The 12562-nt window shown below is 57.6% G+C and overlaps 4 protein-coding genes across 4 annotated transcripts; 3 read left to right on the forward strand and 1 right to left on the reverse strand.

Moving 5' to 3' along the window:
* Positions 1–224: 224 nt before the first annotated feature.
* Positions 225–1791, reverse strand: PHYSODRAFT_358108 (hypothetical protein). Its single transcript, XM_009541658.1, has one exon. It carries the CDS (start codon positions 1753–1755, stop codon positions 388–390), a length of 1368 nt encoding a protein of 455 aa, XP_009539953.1. The 5' UTR covers positions 1756–1791; the 3' UTR covers positions 225–387.
* A 5254-nt stretch (positions 1792–7045) lies between these two features.
* Positions 7046–8080, forward strand: PHYSODRAFT_320361 (hypothetical protein; the record flags this gene model as incomplete). The annotated part of the gene is made up of 1 exon (XM_009541659.1): positions 7046–8080. The coding sequence occupies one exon, from the start codon at positions 7046–7048 to the stop codon at positions 8078–8080; it is 1035 nt and encodes a 344-aa protein (XP_009539954.1).
* Positions 8081–8846: 766 nt separating this feature from the next.
* On the forward strand, positions 8847–11174 carry PHYSODRAFT_551733 (hypothetical protein; the record flags this gene model as incomplete). The annotated part of the gene is made up of 10 exons (XM_009541660.1): positions 8847–8962; positions 9055–9194; positions 9276–9388; positions 9458–9594; positions 9727–9829; positions 10003–10119; positions 10194–10241; positions 10313–10385; positions 10593–10647; positions 10722–11174. 10 exons carry the CDS (start codon positions 8847–8849, stop codon positions 11047–11049), a joined length of 1230 nt encoding a protein of 409 aa, XP_009539955.1. The 3' UTR covers positions 11050–11174.
* Positions 11175–11341: 167 nt separating this feature from the next.
* Positions 11342–12526, forward strand: PHYSODRAFT_249999 (hypothetical protein; the record flags this gene model as incomplete). The annotated part of the gene is made up of 1 exon (XM_009541661.1): positions 11342–12526. The coding sequence occupies one exon, from the start codon at positions 11342–11344 to the stop codon at positions 12524–12526; it is 1185 nt and encodes a 394-aa protein (XP_009539956.1).
* Positions 12527–12562: the final 36 nt, after the last annotated feature.

Genomic DNA, 12562 nt, shown 5'->3' on the forward strand with positions numbered 1-12562 from the left:
CCCCCCCCCCCCCCCCCCCCCCCGACACGCAGCGAAGTAACAGACGTGTGCACATGCACAAAAGTCATGGCAAATTGCTTTCCCGTTCGCCGAGTTGACCAAATGTCATTGCGAACATCCAGCAGATTTGGACCACACAAAGGCAACTTAAACATGACACGTTGTGGTATGTTGTCGTGACGTACACTTGATACCTTACCATAAGACAATGCAAAACGCGAAACAGAGGAGCGCACGCCCTCGCTAGGGCACATTCATTTCTTCTGAGAACCCAATGCATGGCCCAGGACTGCTCATGCTACCGTTCTGCCTGCAGAGCAACTAACTAATCTGTCACCACGAACGCGTCGGGCTGGCTCCCTTCTGCCTTAATAGAAATTGTCCAGCTTACATCTTGGAGGGGTTACGGAAGTGCTTGCCGGCGTACTTGGCGCCGCTGCCGAGGGCCTCCTCGATGCGCAGCAGCTGGTTGTACTTGGCGAGGCGCTCCGAGCGGCACGGGGCGCCCGTCTTGATCTGGCCCGTGGCGAGACCCACGGCCAGGTCGGCGATGTACGAGTCCTCGGTCTCACCGCTGCGGTGCGACGTCATGACGCCCCAGCCGTTCTTCTGCGCGAGCGCGACGGCGTCCACGCTCTCCGTGACGCTGCCGATCTGGTTGACCTTGAGCAGGAGGGCGTTGCAGGCCTTCTTGTCGAGCGCCGTGGCGATGCGCTTGGGGTTGGTGCACAGCAGGTCGTCGCCCACGATCTGCACCTGCTCGCCGATGCCGGCGGTGAAGGCCGAGTAGTGCGTCCAGTCGTCCTGGTCGAACGGGTCCTCAATGCTGATGATGGGGAACTCCTTGGCCAGGTCCTTGTAGAGCTGGCCCAGCTCCTCGCCCGTGAGCAGGTCCGTGGAGCCCTCCGTCTTGAAGTCCAGGTCGTACTTGCCGTCCTTGGTGAGGAACTCGGACGAGGCCACGTCCATGCCGATGCCGATCTTGCCGTCGTAGCCGGCCTTGCTGATGGCCGTCATGAGGAGCTCCACGCCCTCGCGGTTGCTCTGGATGTTGGGGGCGAAGCCGCCCTCGTCGCCCACGTTGGTGGCGTCCTGGCCGTACTTCTTCTTGATGACGCTCTTGAGCTGGTGGTACACCTCGCAGCCCATGACCATGGCCTCCGAGATGCTCTCGGCGCCCGTGGGCAGCAGCATGAACTCCTGGAAGGCCAGCTTGTTGCCGGCGTGCGAGCCGCCGTTGATCACGTTGAAGCTGGGCACGGGCAGCACCAGGTTCTTGTTGCCGATGAGATCGGCGAAGTGCTGGTAGAGCGGCACGCCCTTGGCGGCGGCGCCCGCCTTGGCCACGGCCAGCGACACGCCCAGGATGGCGTTGGCGCCCAGCTTGCCCTTGTTCTCCGTGCCGTCGATCTCGCGCATGAGGTCGTCGATGGCGCGCTGCTGCGTCGGGTCCTCGCCGATGAGCTTGGGGGCCAGCACGCTCTTGACGTTCTCCACGGCCTGCTGCACGCCCTTGCCGGCGTAGCGCTTGCCGCCGTCGCGCAGCTCCACGGCCTCGTGGATGCCCGTGGACGCGCCCGAGGGCACGGACGCGCGGAAGATCTCGGAGCTGCCCGAGAGCGTCAGGTCCACCTCCACCGTGGGGTTGCCGCGGCTGTCGATGATCTCGCGCGCGTGGATGGACTGGATCGTGCTGGCGTTGCGCGTGGCGCCGGCGGCGGCGCGGCGCAGGGGGGCGGAGGCGCGGGCGAGCATTGGGGCGGGTAGGGGGATGCGGGGGGTCGGTCTTGCGGAGCTCGGGGCGAATGGCAAAGTCAGTGACGACGGCGCCCAAGCCGGTGGACGCCGACCAAGCAGAAGATTCGCGTCGCGATACTCGATAGGATCGGGCGACGGTAGCGCAGGCAGGTTGGGCTACGAGAGGTTAAGTAACCTGAAGTTACACGTAAATATGTGAGTAGATACATTACGTACTATGCAAGTAAAGAGGGTATTGGCATCGGCTATGGGAGGGAGCGGTGACGTCGGCAGCAGAGACCCGCGATCTGTGTGCCGGCGATGTGGCACTGCGGGCGCGTTTTTCAGCCAATGGCGAGGAAAAGATGGTGAGTCCGCGCCCTTTCACTGGCCAATCGCGCGATTTGAGGCGCGACGAACGCACCACAGATGGCTTGCTCATCGCACTCGAGATTTGAAGCCCCGGAGCCCAAGCAGCCCGAGAGCAAGAGAACCGCCTCGCACAACGGCCGAGCTGCTGCAAAGGAGAGAACGAAGACACCCGGTTGTACTGCGTTTTATGGCGCGTAATGGCTGCGTGAGACTTTGCCTGGCGTGCTGTCCTGCCTGCTCTGTCGACTTTGGTGCTGTCACGACGGGGGATTGATGGAATGAGTTTTGTGCAGTTCCGAGTCCTCTTCTGCTCAGACTGCAAGCTGCCGCAGCCGCAGCATTGCTGCGCGTTGTACGGGGACTGGCGATGCTGATTCCGAGATGTCTTGTGCGTTGAGATAGCTTTGTGCGCTCTGGTCGGCATAGCTGAACGCTGTTGGCTGGTTGTTCAGCCGATGGTTGGAGCTGCAGCTATGGCAGCGCTGATGGTGGTAAGATTGAGAGTGCTAACGAGACAATGCGTGTGTCATGCGATTACGCGCTGGGTTGAGAGCATTAGATTCTTGGTGGCATCGATGCTCAGGTTCAGTGCCGTCGTACCTGTACTTCAAGCTGCGCCATACTAACTATTGTATCCGCCAACATGGCTTCAGCATCTCCATTGTGACTGTTCTCACTCCAAGTGCGTAGTGTGAAGAAGGTGTCGGCTTTGACACGCGAGCGAAGGTCTGCTTCTCTCGCATCTGGCCGAGTGGATGAAATCATGGCGATCCTGTGATCGACCAAAAATAGATTCGCATCATGCCAAGCAGAGTCAGGAGCGGGTAGCAGTTATTATTGTACCGGCCGATTGGGATCGGTCACCACCACCCTACTACCCCCGATAAATTCGCCAATATTCATCCAAATTGGACAAATCAAACGCCATTAGATCGAAGAGTAGATAAAGACTATCGCCCTAGTTTCGCTTCGATCGGAGCAGAACTCGCGAAGCTAGACGCGATGAGGCTGCGATTTTTGCTGCTCGATCAAAGCCAAAAATAGTGGCACTCTCGATAACCAGCGCCCTAACTTTTTTGCTACGACTCATATGAAAAATCTAAAAGCTCCATCATATTCGCGAGTGTCTTGGTTACGCATGGGGGTAATTGCAGTTTACCGCGCCGCGTAGATCAAATGCAGTGCTGCATTCTCCGGAAGCAGTTTTGCCCGTTTTGGGGCGGCTATCGACCATCATGACTCGAAAAATATCTTGATCTCAGTATGGGTGTCGTGCAAAAAGGCTAGCGACAAGACGAAGAAATCGGTCTTTTGACGAATAATATTTTAGGAGGCCCACAGCTTCGCCGTAATGTACGCAGCTTTGTCCAATAAAACAATCTCTCAGCGAATTTTCATATAAAGAAAACCTTGTCAAAAAATTCGGTCTAGAAAAAAAGTTATGGCTACACAAACTCGGTGACCGATGCCGGGACAATACACTTCTGCGATACTGCCTATGGTGTGTATGCAGCCTTGATCACTAACCAGTTGTGGGGTCAATCGCAAGCACAACTTGGATTAGTTTGGGTTTACATGGCATGTAAATTGTACCACTTCGTAGTATTCACGTACTCGTTTAGCAGCTAGTTCGTAAATTACGGATACCGTGTGTGCTTGAATGATCTCCAGAACTATTATATTCACGCAATACTTGGCGACAGAAAGATTTTCTTGACAACTTCGTATTTTATTTAATGCTACGGATTATCCCACAACTTTTCTTGGTCTTCAGTTTGCTGAATTCTTTTATGTTAAACGTTAAGTAATAACGAAGCAGTAGCTCCGGACCCGACGTGGCTGCCGTGCTCTGTATCGTTTTGGGGTTTCTGCCTTCTTTGAACATGAATGTATGACTTATGACGGCTACTTGGAACTCGCTGAAATAGCTGCTACCCCATACCCCATAATGATGTTGATAGGATTTCTGGAGCTGGCAAGTGTGCGTGGTAATCGTACGAACTAGGTCGTTTTCGACTTTGTTGGGAACACGTGTTGCTGCATCAGTACTGATGCTGGTGCTCATTGCTGTGGCAAGGGCGAACTGCGGCCCGCGTGATCAAGGGTGAGGTCATACCATGAATATCACGATGCCGCAGTTCACTTTCTGAAGCTGGTACGCGGTGCTGGATGGCGATGTGTGCTTCTGCCTCAGTTCACTGCACCGGCATCCACTCAACCCTGTGTCGGACTGCCGACAACTGGAAGTTGTCGCTGAAGCTGCTAGGTCCGACATGAGGTCGACATACTTCTGGTGAAGCACGAAAGTTGATTCAAGCCGAGTTACATTACCGCCGCGCAATTAATCCGTTGGGGCTGTCCACCCACCACCTCATTCTTCGAGAGTTCCTAGGCAGCATTTAACTTGCAACGTTTTTGTTTGAAGTTATTCGGCGAGCTAAGCACTGCTCACTACCAAAGGTAATAGGCAGTCACTGTTTCTACAGCAAGGAATCAAGGATGTCTTCGCTGTAATCGTTTCTTCAATAATAGTATGATGCGACGTGCTTCGAAATGAAGAGTTGCGAAACTAATACTACGTGCGTGCAAGTAGTAGACACTAAAGCAATAAGGAGGTGCAAACTTGCAACTGCATATTGCTTTCGTGTATGGTATCATGATTCATGCGATTTATACAGGGGTTCTTAGATAAAACAAAACCAGTTCACCGCACCGCGTTGGCCAGTTGGCACAATATCACTTTGAATACATCACTTCAATTTGCGCATCGGAAGAGGGGGCGTTTACTAATTTCTTGGCCTTCTTGGATATCGTTGCAGTGCAGCGAGACTTAATTTTGCCGAAGTCAGCGACAATCTAGCTTTGTCGAGGATCCGGCCAGACCGGTGGCCTGTTCCTGAGCTGGGTCTTTGGCGGAGCAGAGAGCCTCACGGCTTGCAGAACGAGTAGACTAGAGGAGAGAGAGAGGAGGGGGTCATCCTGTTATTACAGTAAAATGAAATCAGCTTGTGTTTGAAGACTTCGCTACATATCCTGCAGCTTTCAGAACCTCAACACGTGAACGTCTTGCAAGAAGAATGAAAAAAAGTGAAGCTGAGATGTAACGAGGTTGTGGACTCACCCTCTCCAGTAGTGTTAACTTCGCAGACAACGTTGCTCGCGCCAAGCTGCCATCCGTTCTACCCTAGAGCTCGCACCGAAACCATGCCATCCGGAGCATTACTGCTTGATGTGTCGCTCTGCTGGACGCTCGCAATTTGAGACGCCGCGATAGCACTGCGGCGCTCGGGCTCGTCGAGCACGAGCACGACCAGCAGTCAAAAGGGGCGCGACGGTCAAATGTGTGAGGCACGGCTTCGTCATGCGAATGCAGCGCCAGCTTCAGCATTCGCTCGAGCTGCTGTAGATCGGCCAGCGATGGCGTGCCCCTTTGTGTTGAAGATCGGCCGTGGGTTCCGATTCTGGGATCAACACCTGGCCGGTAGCGAGGTCGCTCGCTGCATCGGCCGGCCCGACGAGCTTGCTTCACACGACGACCTTGCTGGCAAGTTGTCAACGACAACGAGTTGTTCCTGCCACGACCAGCTCCGCTCCCGCGGCCCTGAGCTCGCGCCGTACACTACCACGCATGAGGCGTAGCCATCTGACCCGGGCCCTCCCTTGTCAAGGTCCTTGAAGCGGCCACCGAGTCCTGCCGACGCAAGTGAGATAACTGGCCGCAGCTGTCTCAATCTCAGCAAAATGAGCCCGAAGCTCTGCAGCCAAACCCGCCAGCCGGCGGTGCTGAACTCTGTTGACGCCGGCGGGCATGAGCGCAGACGGCCACCATCGCGGCGTGTTGTAGGGCAAATCGCCCAGGCGCGAGCGCCACGGTACAGTTTTGGCGGTCTCTCGCCGCCGCCATAGAGCTGGCCGACGCCACGAGAGGAAAATCCACCGCAAAATGGCCGCTACGCCTTCAGCCCGCAGCAAACAGTTCCGGCAATCGCAGGTTGCGAACGAAGCCCTTCAGACGACGTGTCTTCAGGCGTCGTTCATCCTGCAAACGCAGGTTCATGGGCGACTCCAGTGTAAATGTTTCAGCCCGGTTTCTCGGCGGTTTGGGAAAATTCCCGACAGCTGGCGCAGAGACCGGCCAATTCTATTGTAAATTTCTCTACATCCTGGAACTTGGCGCCATCCTCGGGCTTTCGCTGTTCGTCACGACAAGAGCGATCGACCGTCGCGTCCGAACGGGGCTAAGACCGAGCTGGAGCAAGGACGTTGTGTGAATGAGGCCGTTTGCCTACTGTAAGTTTCCTCACGCAAGTCGGCTCCATACCAGGTTGGTAGACCAGTCTTGACACCGCGAGCGCACGAGCGGGAAGGAGATCTTCAACATCGCCGTGTCGACCGTCGATGAGTTGGAGGGCCATGCCCCATCAGCTCAGCAGGGCTGCAACGCTCGCAGACAAGCTCTGGACTCGCCGTTGCCGCCGCCCAGCCAAGCCTTTCGGCGTGTGTCTAAATACACGGTAACTGCGCGCGCCTGCCATACAGGCGCGGCGGCGGCGTTAGCTACCTCGGCGACTAACGTTAATAGCAGATAGTGCGAGCGGCGGCGCCGTCGGCGTGGGCTCAAATGTGACGTTAGCTTGCAAGCTAGTGCCAAATTGTGGAGACTTTCGCCGAAAAATCCAGGCAAGTACTATTTTCCGGCATACTGGGCGCAAGTGAGCGGCCCGGCTGTCACCACCTGCTGGTTGAATCGCGCGCGACCGGCGTGACGGCTTCTTTTTCCCCTGCCATCCACCCATAGTCAGTTCTGCGCGTTACCAGCTCAGCGCCTTGTATTGCCGGTGCAGGGCGAACCGGACGTGTCAAATCCCCACCAGCTCCGTTGCGCGCACGCCTTGCGGTCGATCGACGGTACCGGTACATTACGATGCACAGTGTGATGGAGCACAGCAGCAGCACGGCCAGCAGTAGCAACGGCGGCGAGCGCAGCTTCGCAGACACCAGCACTTCCGAGTTCCCCATCCTGGGCGACACCGTCTCGCCCGTCACGCCCGACGGCCACCCCAGCATGCGCAGCAGCAGCAGCAGCATCCGCTTCAGCCCGAGCAAGCGCAAGCTGGCGCAGTCGCCGCTCTCGCAGACGCAGTCGTCCTCGGACTCGACCGCCAACTCGCTCACGGACCGCCTCACGATGATGAACATCCCGACGCAGGACCTCAAGGGCGCCGTCTTCTACGGCTGGCTCTGGAAGCGCGGCCAGTCCTTCAAGACGTGGAAGAAGCGCTTCTTCCTGCTCAACGGCGCCGCGCTCACGTACTACACGCAGTGCTGCGTCATCGCCTCGGACGTGCTGGGCGGCGGCACGCACTGCCTCGACCTGCCCGTGCGCGGCGGCCTGCGCGTGGCCAAGGCCGAGCTCTCGGACCTCACGACCTTCGGGCTCAAGATTACGAGCTCCAGCGGCCGCGTGCTGTACGTGCAGGCGGGCGACCAGGACGCGCGCACGCAGTGGCTCAACGTGCTTAAGGAGGCCCCGCAGATGCGCGGCGTCATGAGCCCCGCGCCCTTCCGCCGCACGATGGCCAGCGACCTGTCCACCCAGCGCTCGTACCAGGCCGAGAGCAGCTCGCCCTACATGCACACGGCCATGAGCGTGCTCAGCAGCGACGACGGCGACGATGACGCCTCGGACTGCGACATGCAGGGCTACCTGTACGTGCGCGGGGGCCTGCTGTCGGGCTGGAAGAAGCGCTTCGTGACGCTGACCGACGGTCACCTGAGCGTGCGCCGCAGCCGCTCGCAGCGCTGCTCGGACCCGCAGGAGGACAAGGGGCTCGTGGTGCTGTCGGCCGCGACCTGGAGCGGCCACGCGTACGGCATCTGCATCCGCCTCGAGAACCACAAGCAGCTATTCGTGCACGCCGAGCACGACGTGGACGCGTCCATGTGGCTGGACGCGCTCAAGAGCTGCTAAAGCTGTCCGACCAAGACGACAGGCACGAAGAGGGGGCACCGACCGCCCCGTTAACTGCGAAAGGAAGCAGACACGACCCACCACCTCTCGGCCACCACACCCACACACATCCAGGCCCTCCCACAGCCTCGGCATGGGGGGACTGCCATGTTGCGTTGCAGCCGTGCCCTCTCCCCCCCACTCCCTCCCTCGTACCCCAGCTAAATTATTAGAGACTGCGCGATAATTATGACCAAATCCACGTAGCCGCCCGCGAGAATGGCGGCATTTTGCGTCCAAAGAGCTCCTTTGCTGCGTCCTGAGTTAAGTAGATGTTGTCATTGCCATGGATGCCGGTGCATGAGGCAAAGTATCTGATACCGACCGGCCTGAAACGGCCTGGAAACGCCCGCCTCAGTCGCGAACCGAACACCCGAAAACCTCAGCTCAGCCGTCAGTTCGTCTGACGTGTGGATTTTTCCAGCGTGTCAAAGGCGCCAGACGCACGCAATAACGCAACGCCGGCTCGGCATTCTTCCTTCATGCATGCACTCGGGCATCGTTACTCCCCCTGACAGCCCAGCGCCTGATGTCAGCGCCGACGTGATGAAGCTGCACACCATCTGCAATCAGCATGGGGCAAACGCCGCGTTTACCTCACGTGCTACCGGTACCCATCGCGTACCGTATTCACGGTACAGCGAAAATATGTGTACAAAACACAGCGTACCACCAATACGGTACAGCATTGCACACAGGCGGTTAAATCGCACAATCTACCGCAACGATGTCCCGCTCGGCGCTGACGCGCCACGCGCTGCAGAAGTCCCTGCGCGGGCAGAGCGCGCAGGACCAGCCGCCAGAGGAGACCCAGCGCCGCGTCAAGCAGGACGAGCTGCCCATGTACGTGCTTCTGCCGGCGCTGATCTCGCTCTGTGGCCCGAGATATTCGATTTAACCTATTAACCCTCCTCTCTCACTGGCTGACCCGACAGCTACGGCAACGACTCGACGTACAACCTGAACACGCTGCTGCACCAGAACATCCTGCAGTCCGCCTACTTCCACGAGCTCTACAAGCTGCGCACATACCACGAGGTCGTGGACGAGATCTACTACCGAGTGGACCTTGCCGGTGCGTGACAGGTTAATTACCTCTCTTTGATTATTGAGGGGTTATATGATGCTAAACCGTGATGGCTGTTACTATGTGTAGAGCCCTGGTCGCCAGGCACCGCGCGCATCCCGTCGAGCTGCTTCTGTCTGCTGCACAAGTTCTTCCTCATGCGCCTCACGCGCAAGCAGATGCAGGGCCTGCTGCGTCACACGGTGAGATAGGTTAATGTCTGGGTTAAATGCTGGATGGAGGGTTATTGACTGCTGGTGCTTGTCGGACAGGACTCACCGTACATCCGCGTGGTTGGCTTCCTGTATCTGCGCTTCACGTGCGACCCTGAGGAGCTCTGGACGTGGTTCGAGCCGTACCTGGAAGACCCGGAGGAGTTCAACGCGTCCGCCAACCCGAGCTTGAAGACGTGAGTGCTTGTGGGGTGGATTGCCCAGAGGTGGTAAGGATGGCTACTGCTGCCTGGTTGATCGTAAGCTCGACGCTGCAGCGCGCCGTCCGATACTTGGGGTTCTTACTGTGACTGCTTATTGATGCCCAGGACCATTGGAGAGTGGCTGATCAGCCTGCTGGAGGAGAACAACTACTTCGGCACGATTCTGCCGCGCATCCCGAAGAAAATTGAGGACGGGATTAAAGTCAAGGTGAGTAGTGTGGGGTATATCTGTGCGGTGTGACAGAGCGCGGCGGGGTTTTGGGCGGAGTAGTGCCTTGTTGTTTGGTGGGCGTATTACACTCAGCAGCTCTCATTCCTACTCACTGTTGCTGACAGCGTAGCTAGCGTTCTAACTCATGTGTGAATATTTCCTGTTGTTAGCTACTGCTGCTGTCCCGCAAGAAAGAGCGCGCGAAAGAAAACTTGGCCATTGTGGATCGCCTGAAACCGGGCACGAAAATTCGCGCGATGTACGCTGACGAAGAGAACGAGCCAGCGGTGAGTGTTGAATCATGCTTTTGTACGAGGATACACCAGTATTCGCGTCCTAACAGTCTTCCTTTTATTCGCAGATGTACGACGCTGTAATTGACAAGGTCGAAGAGGGCAACCAATTCTGGGTAAGCATGACCACGGCAAGAGTTTTACGTACCCCTGAAGTTAGCTAACACGGGTATGCCTTGTTGATCAGGTTTCGTTTCCGGCGTATGGAAATACAGAGAAAGTGAGTCTAGGTGACATTGAATTCGACAAGGGCAAACAACGTCGTGGACGGTCGCCGTCGCGCTCTCGATCTGTGGGACGTTCACGCTCACGATCCCGGGGACGTGACAGAGGCAGAGATCGAGACCGTCGCCACGACCGAGACCGGGATAGCCGACGTGACGGAGATCGCCGCCGCAGTCGACGGGACCGCTCTCGATCACGCACGCGTCCTCGCTCGCGGAGCAGATCGCGCTCTGCTTCCCGAGACAGGCGTCGTCGTAACCGCAGCCGCAGTCGTAGTCAAACGCGAAGCAAGACTAGGTAAGTGCTTTCGTGGAGTGCCTACGTCGGTGTGGGTTTCACTCACATAGCTATGTCATGCATGTATCATACAGCGGCGGGGATATCACGGGGGATCTCTTGCAGCAAGTCCGCGAGCGTGAACGGCGTAAGGCTGAGGCAGTGGGGCGTGACTACGCCTCGCGTCCTGTGAGCTACAAGGGATCTCTATCGCTGAAGCTCGACCGCTGGACCACGCGGAAGCGCTCCCGTAGCCCCACGAAACGCGACGAAGTGGTAGTCGTCCAGCCAGGAATGTCGACTGGCGATGAGCGACCTCGCAGCAGATCCCCTTCGCCTGGAAAAGCGCGCGAGGCCGAGGAGCGTCTCAAGAAGCTCCGCGCAATGTACGGCGACGCATCCGCGAAGCCCAAGGAGGAGTAGGCAAGAAGCGAGTACCAGCCATGAAGGAGAGGGAGAAGGAGAGAAAGAAAGAGGGTACGTCGAGAGCGCTGCACCAATAGCCTCCACAGTGCATCAGTGAATACAGATCTGGAAATGCGGCGCTGAATCTGTGTCCGATTGCTTTATTTATCTGCTGGAGCTCAAAGATCATTGCGTCCCGCCATCGGAGACTTTGGTTGACAACAGTGGGACGAGCGCGCAAACAGCACCAGTGCTTGCACGCGTACACCACGAACGGTATCCAAGTCAAGGGGGAGAGCGACGATCATCGATGGCCGAGCAGCAGGCGATCCCGTGGGCTCTGGTGGTCGCGGCCACGACCGCTGCAGTCGCGGTTGCAGCGCTCAACGCGAGTCTTCGAGGCGTGTGTCGGTCTCCGTTGGAAGCGGTGTCTTTGACAGCGAGGATCGCCGCAGCCGTCGCGTGGACTTTCGTCCGCTACGTGGCGCGAGGCTTCCGGCCCGAGTTCCCCAAGTGGACGCTGCGCTTCGAGCTGTTGCGCGCGGCGATTCGGACTGTAAACGAGTTGTACGGCGATCGGATGGTGCAGGACGCTCAACATGCTCGCGTGATCCGAGCTCAGAGCGAAGCTGTGGGCTCGATACTGGGCTGGTTTTACTGTCGATGGTACTGCAAGGGAATGGAGCCCGTGAACTTCAATGGCTTGGAACACCTCTGGCTACGACCGAAAGACCCCAAGAAGACTGAAGCTAAGCGCCTGGTGGTGATGTACGAGCACGGTGGCGCGTTCTCCCTTTTGAGTCCGAGATTCTACAGCTTCTTCTGTGCATCTCTTGCCGCATCAATCGAGAGGGAGCTTGGAAGGCGAGGCAGCAGCGCGCAGGTCGAAATCTTCCTTGCCAACTACCACAAGACGCCGGAATTTTGCTTCCCGACCCAACCGAAGGAGATCATCGCAGCGTACAAGCACCTGCTTGACCACGAAGGCTTAAGCCCCAACCAAATCATCCTCGCGGGCGACAGCGCCGGTGGAGGACTCGTCATGTCGACGCTGCTTCGCTTACGGGACGATAAACCGAACCGTTTGCCGTTGGCTGCTATCGTGTGCAGCCCGTTCGTCGACATGAGCGAAAGCATCGACCCGGCCAGCGCTCGGAGCTGCATCCTTACGCGCAGCATCGCCAAAGCTGCGCGCCTTGTGTATCACCCAACGTGCTCAGATCGTTCGACGTGGGCTGGCGCCTCAGCGGTCCACTGCAACTTGAGCGGCCTCCCACCCGTGTTCATCCAGGCAGCTACGCTCGACTATCTGTACCAAGACTCAGTTCGGCTAGCGGAGAAAGCCAAGGCCGATGGAGTGGAAGATTGGGAACTCGATGTGAACGAGGGGGTTTCTCACGTTTTCTCCTTGTTCCCGTCGTGGGTGTTGCCCTACGGACAGGTCGGCGTGGAAAAGATGGCAGCCTTCGCAGCAAAACAATTCATTAAGAGTTGACTGGATTGAGGAGGTGAGTTATAAGCAGAGCTAAGC

Source organism: Phytophthora sojae, assembly GCF_000149755.1.
Source record: "Phytophthora sojae unplaced genomic scaffold PHYSOscaffold_28, whole genome shotgun sequence".
Lineage (NCBI taxonomy): Eukaryota > Oomycota > Peronosporomycetes > Peronosporales > Peronosporaceae > Phytophthora > Phytophthora sojae.